Source organism: Plasmodium reichenowi, chromosome 14 (genome assembly GCF_001601855.1).
Source record: "Plasmodium reichenowi strain SY57 chromosome 14, whole genome shotgun sequence".
Lineage (NCBI taxonomy): Eukaryota > Apicomplexa > Aconoidasida > Haemosporida > Plasmodiidae > Plasmodium > Plasmodium reichenowi.
Window position 1 is genome coordinate 461406 of NC_033659.1, and position 9787 is coordinate 471192.

The 9787-nt window shown below is 21.2% G+C and overlaps 4 protein-coding genes across 4 annotated transcripts in view; 2 read left to right on the forward strand and 2 right to left on the reverse strand.

The window, feature by feature from the left end:
- The window catches only part of PRSY57_1411800 (actin II), a gene marked incomplete at both ends in the record, with an annotated part of 1674 nt that extends 760 nt beyond the window's left edge, over nt 1-914 (forward strand). The window contains one exon of the mRNA XM_012909735.2: nt 232-914. Within this exon, the coding sequence (XP_012765189.1) occupies nt 232-914 (683 nt within the window). The remainder of the gene's footprint in view (nt 1-231) is intronic.
- An 840-nt stretch (nt 915-1754) lies between these two features.
- On the reverse strand, nt 1755-3269 carry PRSY57_1411900 (deoxyhypusine synthase; the record flags this gene model as incomplete). The annotated part of the gene is made up of 1 exon (XM_012909736.2): nt 1755-3269. The coding sequence occupies one exon, from the start codon at nt 3267-3269 to the stop codon at nt 1755-1757; it is 1515 nt and encodes a 504-aa protein (XP_012765190.2).
- Nucleotides 3270-4463: 1194 nt separating this feature from the next.
- On the forward strand, nt 4464-8159 carry PRSY57_1412000 (AAA family ATPase, putative; the record flags this gene model as incomplete). Its single annotated transcript, XM_012909737.2, has 1 exon — nt 4464-8159. One exon carries the CDS (start codon nt 4464-4466, stop codon nt 8157-8159), a length of 3696 nt encoding a protein of 1231 aa, XP_012765191.2.
- A 538-nt stretch (nt 8160-8697) lies between these two features.
- Nucleotides 8698-9744, reverse strand: PRSY57_1412100 (glycylpeptide N-tetradecanoyltransferase, putative; the record flags this gene model as incomplete). Its single annotated transcript, XM_020115270.1, has 1 exon — nt 8698-9744. A coding segment is annotated over one exon (1047 nt), but the record flags the coding sequence as incomplete, so codon positions are not given.
- Between the last annotated feature and the right edge of the window lie 43 nt (nt 9745-9787).

The window sequence follows — 9787 nt, forward strand, 5'->3', positions numbered from 1 at the left end:
TATTATTTTTTTTTTTTTTTTATATTTTTTTTTTTTTTAATATAAAAAAAAAAAAAAATATTTTTTTATTTTATATATATTTTTTATTTTTTTTTTTTTTTATTTATATTTATATATTTTTTTTTTTTTTTTTTTTTTTTTTTTTTTTTTTTTTATTACATTATGTTATACCACATTTTGAATGATTTAATTTTATTTGATTTTATTTCTTGTCATAAATGTTCCCTGTAGGTATCGTTCTTGATAGTGGAGATGGAGTGAGCCACACCGTTCCCATATACGAAGGATATGTATTACCCCATGCCATAAATAGAATTGACATGGCTGGAAGGGATTTGACCTATCACATGATGAAATTGTTCACAGAGAGGGGTCATACATTTACCACAACAGCTGAAAGGGAGATAGTTAGAGATATAAAAGAAAAACTATGTTACATAGCCATGGATTATGATGAAGAACTAAAACGTTCTGAAGAGCATTCAGATGAAATAGAAGAAATATATGAATTACCTGATGGGAATTTAATAACTGTAGGAAGTGAAAGATTTCGATGTCCTGAGGCCTTATTTAATCCCACATTAATAGGGAGAGAATGTCCGGGTTTACACATAACAGCTTATCAAAGTATAATGAAATGTGATATTGATATAAGAAAAGAATTATATAATAATATTGTTTTAAGTGGTGGTACTACAATGTATAATAATATAGGAGAAAGGCTAACTAAAGAAATGACAAACTTAGCACCCTCTTCAATGAAAATTAAGGTTATTGCTCCACCTGAAAGAAAATATTCCGTATGGATAGGAGGATCAATCTTATCATCTCTTTCAACATTCCAGCAAATGTGGATAACAAAAGAGGAATACGAAGATTCGGGGCCTAGTATTGTTCATAGAAAATGTTTCTAAGAAGCTTATACAAAAGAAGATACATTTATATATGGCAAAAAAATAGCTTTCATTAATGTATATTTGGCTAATTCGTGTTTGGCATATATTTATGAAGTTCACATATATATATATATATATATATATATATATATATATATATATATATATATGAAGAACATAAAATAATTCCTTTTTTTTTTTTTTTTTTTAATATCCATTTTTATGTCTTTAGTTTTTAATGTGTACTGAATTTGAATAGTAGTATATAAAATGTATGCATATATATATATATATATAACAAAATATGTTCTTAATTATATTCGTTTACTTAAGTAGAATTTATATATTTGCTTAATAATTAAATATTTCCCCCCATGCCACATTACATAATATATATACATATATATAATATGACCACGTTTTTTCTGAATAATTAAATCTTATTTGTTTAAAGACTAAAATTTTTGGTAATTTATAATATGAATTTGTTTTACCATATAATATATATATATATATTTATATATATATATATATTTATATTTATATATATTTATATTTATATGCAATTGTTGTATTAGAAGAAGTATTAACATAACATTTTAATAATTTTTTTTTGGCATCGATTACATTTTTGTCATTTTTTACTTTTAAATTATGTATAAATATAGGTAATACACAAAAATGAAGGATGTATGATAGTTAAAATAAATATACATATATATATATGTATGTATATATGTATATATGTATATTTATTGTATGCATATTATTATATAAAAATATTAGGCTAACACATAGGTATAATTTTAGTATGAGCAGTTAATTATTTTTTATAAAAAAAAAAAAAAAAAAAAAAAATCACATATCTTTTTTCCTCTTTTGATCATATAAATAAAAAGAATTAAGTACCATCAGAGGAAATAAAATGGTTGCATCACCAAAAACTTTAACATGATTATTTGTTTGTCCATATTTGATTTTGCCCCATGATAAAGCTTCAGTTGTATTAGCACCACTATCACTTCCATCATATTCGCTAGCTGTATTTACATAAACAGCGAAATCAGCACCATTCCTCATTAAATTTGCATTACATACATGATGTTTTGGTAAACCTCCTCCGAGAATAATAATACCAGACTTTTCACAATTCATGGCTAATGAATTAATTTTTTTAATATCTTTAACAATATCTAGAATTAAATTATTTTTAATTTTTTTACCATAGTTATGAAAAAATAAATTATCTCCTAAAGATCCATCTGTTAATCCTGGGCAAAAGATAGGTATGTCATTTTTATAACACCAATATATTAATGAACTTTCATCATTAATTTCTTTTCCTAAGATATTAATAAACTCTGATGGACTTAAATAATACATATCACATTCATCATCTGAATCATAATTATTTATATAATTATTTATATAATTATTTATATTATTATTTTTACTTGATACATCATTTGTGTATATATTTGAATCTTTTTTAGAACTTTCTTGATCTTTATTATATTGATTTGTATTTTGATCATTCTTTTCGTTCCCCCACACATTATCATTATCATTATTATCATTATCATTATTATTATTATTATTTTTATTTTTATTATTGTTATACTTTTTTTTCCTTTTTTCCAATTTTTTTAAAAACATATATTCATTTTTTTCATTCTGTTCATGCAACATTCTATTTAATATAGGCTGCAACCAATCTTCAAATTTACAATAATTATCATTAGGCACTATTAAATTTCCGATTCTGTTCCATCCTTTTTTTCTTAATTTTTTTCCATTTAAATTAAAATCTCCTATGTATGTATTCGAAAAACATTTTATGATATCTTCTTCTATACCTCCAGCAGTGGTCACAACAACATCTATAAATTTATTTTTGGCTAGATAAACAAATATTTCTCTTAATCCACTGGAAATCATATTTGAAGTGAAGGATAACCAAATGATACAACTTTTTTTCTTTTTCTCATAATGATACAAATGATTTTCTTCATCCTTAATAAGATCTTCACTAACATTATTACAATTTAAATTATTCTCATTATTTGATTCAGATTTTATATTTTCATCCTTATATTTATAATATATCATTTTATTTATTTCATCAATACTAATACCTAAGTTAGTTGCTTGAAATCCCATATATTTATAATTATTTATAAATTCATGTAAATCTACTTCTTTATCAAAATTTAAACCTTTTACTACATCCGTCTTTTCTGGAATCAACGATGATTTCACAAAAACAGATGCTTTCGCGTCCTCAACATTGTCTCCTTCATTATGACTATCTGAATCACATTCATCATCGCTTGTTATTTTGTTGACCTCTTTAAAAGAAACGTGATCCACCATTATCTTACATACGATTGAAAGGGTAAATATATATTAAAAAAAGAAAAAAAAAAAAAATATATATATATATATATATATATTTCGATATATTAATTATTCTTTTTCTATATCAATTTCATATTCTATTTTTTAATTATTAAGCATATTACTAATAATCAATTTGTTTTATAAAATAATTAAAATATTAAAAAAATATATAATAATTCTTTAAATTTGTAAATCTATTATATATATATATATAGAAAAAGAAAAAAGAAAAAAAAAAAGGAAAATATAGAAAAGGTATTTTTAAATTACAATATATAATATAATATAGAACTTTTCTTATAAATAACATATAGATTTTGTATATATATTATAATAACATTAGGAAGAATATATTTTATTATATATAAATATATATATATATATTTTTTATATATTTATAATGATCTAAATGAATATACCTTATATATATATATATATATATATATATATATACATATATATTCTTTTAATTTTTTTTTTTTTTTTTTTTTTCTTGGATTCACATATATGTATATCCTAATAAAAATATATTATCATATATATTATATATATATATATATATATTAATGGATATCCAAATAAATAAATTTATTATTTTTCTATTTTTTTTTTTTATTTTATAATTTATTATTTTATTTTTTTTACATATTATCGACATTTTATGATGACCTGACCATGTAATAATTGTGAGTAGAATATCCATCTTTTTCCTTATATCCTTTGAGAGGTATTTTATAATATGTGTCATTTTTTAACATTATTATAAAGAACAATTATAATACGATGAAAAATAAAACCATAAAAAAAAATATATATATATATATATAATTATATATCTATTATATTTTAAATAATTTTAATATTTAAAATAATTACATGTTGTTAGGTCATATTTATGTAGCATACATATAAACATAATTTATTATTTTTGTTATGAGTATTAAAAAAAATATGTGATTATATTTTTTATATATTTTTAAAAAATTAATAATTAAATAAAAATATATACACATATAATAAACACATATACATATATATATATATATATATATTGATTTATTTATCTATTTATTAATTTTATATATGATATAATTCCCCTTTGTTATCGGTATATCTTTTGCTTTCTTCCGTTTTTATTTTTTTGAATACACATGTACAACATCGAAGATGAATATTAATTTTTATGTTTATGATGATGAAGCAGATAATGAGATAATCTGTAGTAGTTTTAATGTATACTGCTCAGATGAATTTTTAAAGATTCACAACATAGAAAAGAACGACAACGCTATAATTTATCATGAAATAATGAGAGAAGAAAAAGAACAAGAAAAAGAACAAGAAAAAGATCAAAAAGAAGAACAAGCAAGAAATATTAGTAATATTAGTAATATTAGTAATATAAATATGAATATTAATAAAATTAATGACGAACATGTGGAAAAGAAGCTAAAACGAAATGTACAAAATTTTTTCGTATTATGTTGTTTTAAAAATTATAATGAATTGAATATTAAGAAAAAATTAGAAAGTAACGGATTATTTATCAATAAATATATCCTAAAAAGTCTAAATCTAGATATAAAAGAAATAGAAGAAAAGAATATATATAAAAGTTGTAAAGATCAAAATAATAATGTTAAAAAAATATGCACATTTAAAGTTAACATAATAAAACCTCAATTATTTATCCCTATTAAAGAAATAAAATTACATGTTCAAGAAATATTTAATACATCCTATGAATATTTAAAAAGTTATGAATATGAAAATATAGATTTATTACAATCCTTTTGGACAAATTTAAAAAGTAAAAACATGGAAAAATATATTAATCTTTCTTTATTAAATACATGTCTGTTTGTAAATAACTTTTTAAAAATAAGTATATTAGGTGTGCATTCTTATATAACGGTCGAACAAATTATGTTAACTAATAGCAAGAAAACAAAAAGGAAAAATAAAACTAAAAAGGTAAGAGATATGAAGAATGCACAGGATAAGCAAGGAAATAATAAAAATGTAGACAATAATAATAAAAATGAAGACAATAATAATAAAAATGAAGACAATAATAATAAAAATGAAGACAATAATAATAATAATATTATAGTACCGTTCATTGATCAGAATACCAAAATTGTAATTATATCTAATGATGATATTAGAAATGTAGTAGATGATAAACATGTTATAAATAAATATGATAAAGAACAAAATAATATAAATCTAGATCATATGAAAAAGTTGAATTTAAAAAAAATGGTAGTAAATAAAAAAGAAAAAAAAGGATTAAATAAATTAGGAGGATATAATAAAATTAAAGAAGATATATATTATTATATTTTAATCCCTTTAATATATAAACATATATATGATGCATATCATATAGATATTCATAAAGGGATATTATTACATGGTCCTCCAGGATGTGGTAAAACATACATTGCTTTATTAATAAAAGAGGAATTATTATTATTAAAAAAGAAATTTTATATGATTACACAAAATAAAACAAGCACACAATTAAATAATACAAAAAAGGATAATAAGAATAAGAATAATGATGATAATAATTATAATGATGATAATAATAATAATCATGATGATAATAATAATAATAATGGTTATAATAATAATGGTGATGATATTGTCATTCCAGAAATTGAGATATTAAAAAGTACAGATCTAATCGATTATAATAATACAGGTTATAAAATAAATGAATTATTCTTAAGATGCCATAAAAGATATCAAGAAGAAAATAAATGTAGCATAATTTTTATTGATGAAATAGAAATCTTATGTAAAAAAAGAGAAGAAAATAATAATATGAATTTATATACATCTGTATTATTAAATAATATGGATGGTATAAAAAAACATACACATACTATTCTTATAGGTGCTACAAATTATATTAATAAAATTGATCTTGCCTTAAGAAGAAGTGGCAGATTTGATAAAGAAATAGAAGTTAATTTACCAAATTTAAACGATAGAATCTCTATTTTTCAAAAGAAACTAAACCTAATTAAACATGATATAGGGGAAAAGAAAATCCATAAGTTAGCGGACTTGTGTCAATCCTTCACTTGCTCAGATATAAACTCTTTAATTAATATTTCTATGTTTCTCAACTTAAAAGAAAATAAAATAATTTCACGTGATATATTTAAGAGAGCAAATGTTCATACGATAGATGATACAAACGATATTAAGAATGATCAAACAAGTGTTTGTCTTGAAGATTCTATGGAAAGGAAGATTCGCACGAATGAAATGCATAATACTGAAGAAAACAAATATATAAATATAAACAATAATAATGATAATGATAATAATAATGATAATAATAATGATAATAATAATGATAATAATAATGATAATGATAATAATAATCATAATAATAATCATAATAATAATCATAATGATAATAATAATCATAATAATAATGATAATAATAATCATAATAATAATCATAATAATAATAATAATTATTATTTAACACAGCATGGTAAAAATCATTTATATAATAAGTCCTTAATAAATACACAAAGCAATAGTTGCCATGAGAAACAACTGTTGGATTATAATAAAAATAATTTATATCCTCTAAGATATAAACATTTATTAAAAGCATTGAAATATGTAAAACCATCTGGAATGAAAGAACTATATATAGATATTCCTAAAACCAGATTTAAAGATATCGGAGGATATAAATTTGTAAAAAGGTGTATAAACGAATGTTTAATATATCCAAAGAAATATAAGAATATATATGATAAATATAATATCGAGAGTCCTAAAGGTATATTATTATATGGTCCTCCTGGGTGTTCTAAAACGTTATTTGCAAAAGCTATAGCAAGTGAAATACATATGAATTTTATAAGTGTTAAAGGTCCAGAAATATTTTCGAAATATGTAGGAGAATCTGAAAAAAGTATAAGAGATATATTTAAAAAAGCAAGAGAAAATCATCCATGTGTTATATTTTTTGATGAAATAGATTCTATAGCTGTAAATAGAAATAACAATCAAAATTTTGTATCAAATAGAGTCTTATGTCAATTATTAAATGAAATAGATGGTATTAAAAATAGATTAAATGTTATAATACTTGCTGCAACCAATAGACCCGATTTAATTGATCCCGCATTAATGAGACCAGGTCGATTCGATAGAATCATTTATGTCCCTTTACCAAATTATTCTTCCAGATTTTCTATATTAAAAAAGAATCTGAAATTTTTTAAGATTAATAATTTAATACAATATGATAAAAAAGAAACAATAAATGATCTTAACCATAATGAAATTAAAAGAGAATGTATCATACAAAATATACAATATAATAATCATCCAAAAAATTCAAATGAAAAAACAATCAACCATATTACGAAATCGTCTTATCATCATATTCAAAATTATACATTTAATAAAAATAATATTCATATAAAAACAAATGACCATTCAAGCTTATATAAACATTATAAATATACAGATATACAATTTATAAAATTATGTCACGTCTTAGCAAAAAAAACCAGGAAATATAGTGGAGCTGAAATTGTTAATATTTGTAGAGAAGCATCTATATGCGCCTTACGACAAACCTTAAAAAAAAGATATATAAAAATGAATCCGAAAATTAAAATAAAAATGAAAAACAACGAAACAAATAATACACAAAATAATATTGCGCAAAGTGAAAAAAACAAATATCCTTTTGATAAAGAACCCCTTATTGGATTAAGCAAGAAACATTTTCTTCATGTGTTAAAAAAAATTAAACCTCAAACAAGTGAATCGCTAATAAATTTTTACAAAAATTATAAGGAGCAAAACAAGGTATAAGGGGGGGGGGAAAAAAAAAAATAATAAAAAATAATAAAATATAATAAAATATAATATAATATAAATAAAAACAAAATAATAGATTGACATACATAATTTTATGTATCAAATTGGTCTTATAAATAACATTATTCTTAAAAATCATATACAAAAACATTACATTAATGGCAATGTAAATAAAAAATTATTAAAAATATATACATTGAAATGTTTACATATACTTTTATTTTTTTTTTTTTTGTAACAATATAAATAAATAAATAAATATAAATATATATGAAACAATATTTTTCTCATTTTTAAAAAATTTATAAAATATACATATATATATATATTTATTTATTTATTTATACTTGTTAGATACACATAAAATTGCTCAAATGATTAAAGAATCATCCTCAATGGGGGCATGTTAAAATATAGTAGTGCGCAGACTATATAACATTAGAATAATAAAAAAATAATATAATATAATATAATATAATATAATATAATATAATATAATATAATATATTATAACAAGATGATGCTTACAAACTTATAATAATACAATACCAATTTTTGAAGGGTGACATGAAGCACATTTCCAATTATATAAATAATATTTTAATGATCCATCTCCTTCTCCAAATTTTAAATCTTGAAAAACAGAATAATTATCCATTACTTCTAAGGCATTAAAAACATCAAAATTATTTCTTTTGGCTAGGCATATAGCATCTTGTATTAAATTTTTGAAGGTTGTTGTTGTAGAAATATTATAAAATGAGAAGGCAGCATGTAAAATATTATATTTATTATTTCCTAGAACTTTTGATGGTAATGAATAAAATGAAATTAAATCTTTAATTTCCCCATTTTCTTCATTAACATATGTATATATTACTTGATCTATTGGTGTGAACCAGTGAGCTACATCTTCTTTTGAAAATATTGCATGCAAATTATATTGTTTTAAATGCTCATTAAGTAATTTTTGTAATCCATCTATATCTTTTTTTTTCATTAATCTTAAATTTTTTATATTTAGTGTATCATCAATTCTATATAATTTTATAGCTCGACTCATTGTTAATCTAGTATTTAAACAAGAAAAACCTATTTCTATTAATTTCTTTACATTTATTGATCTATGAAAATATCTAGCCGTACTAACTGGTTTGGGTAAATAAACTCCTGCTGTATATATAGCTTGCCATATGCTCTCTAAATTAATTCTTCGAGTAATTTCTTTTATTAATACAGGAGCTAATCTCTTAGATCTTAACGATTTATGAACACATAAAAAATTCACCTCAGCCATCTTTATTATATTCTTATTTACACACATGTCAATAGGTATAGCACTTATAAAACCTACTAGTTTATTTGTTGATTCATATTTAACACCTATATGCCAATTTTTTACATAATTAGGGGAACTCAAAGCCCATAACAGAAACTCAGAAGAATAATTAAATCGAAATACGTTATCGTCATCCTCTACATAATTATCTGTAAGCAAATTGTAAATATCGCTCCTATCATTTTCTTTTGTTATATCACATACACACCACGCATAGCCACTAGGCAGTTTGTATTCCTCCTAAGGTTGAAAAAAAAAAAAAATAAAAAATAAAAAAAAAATA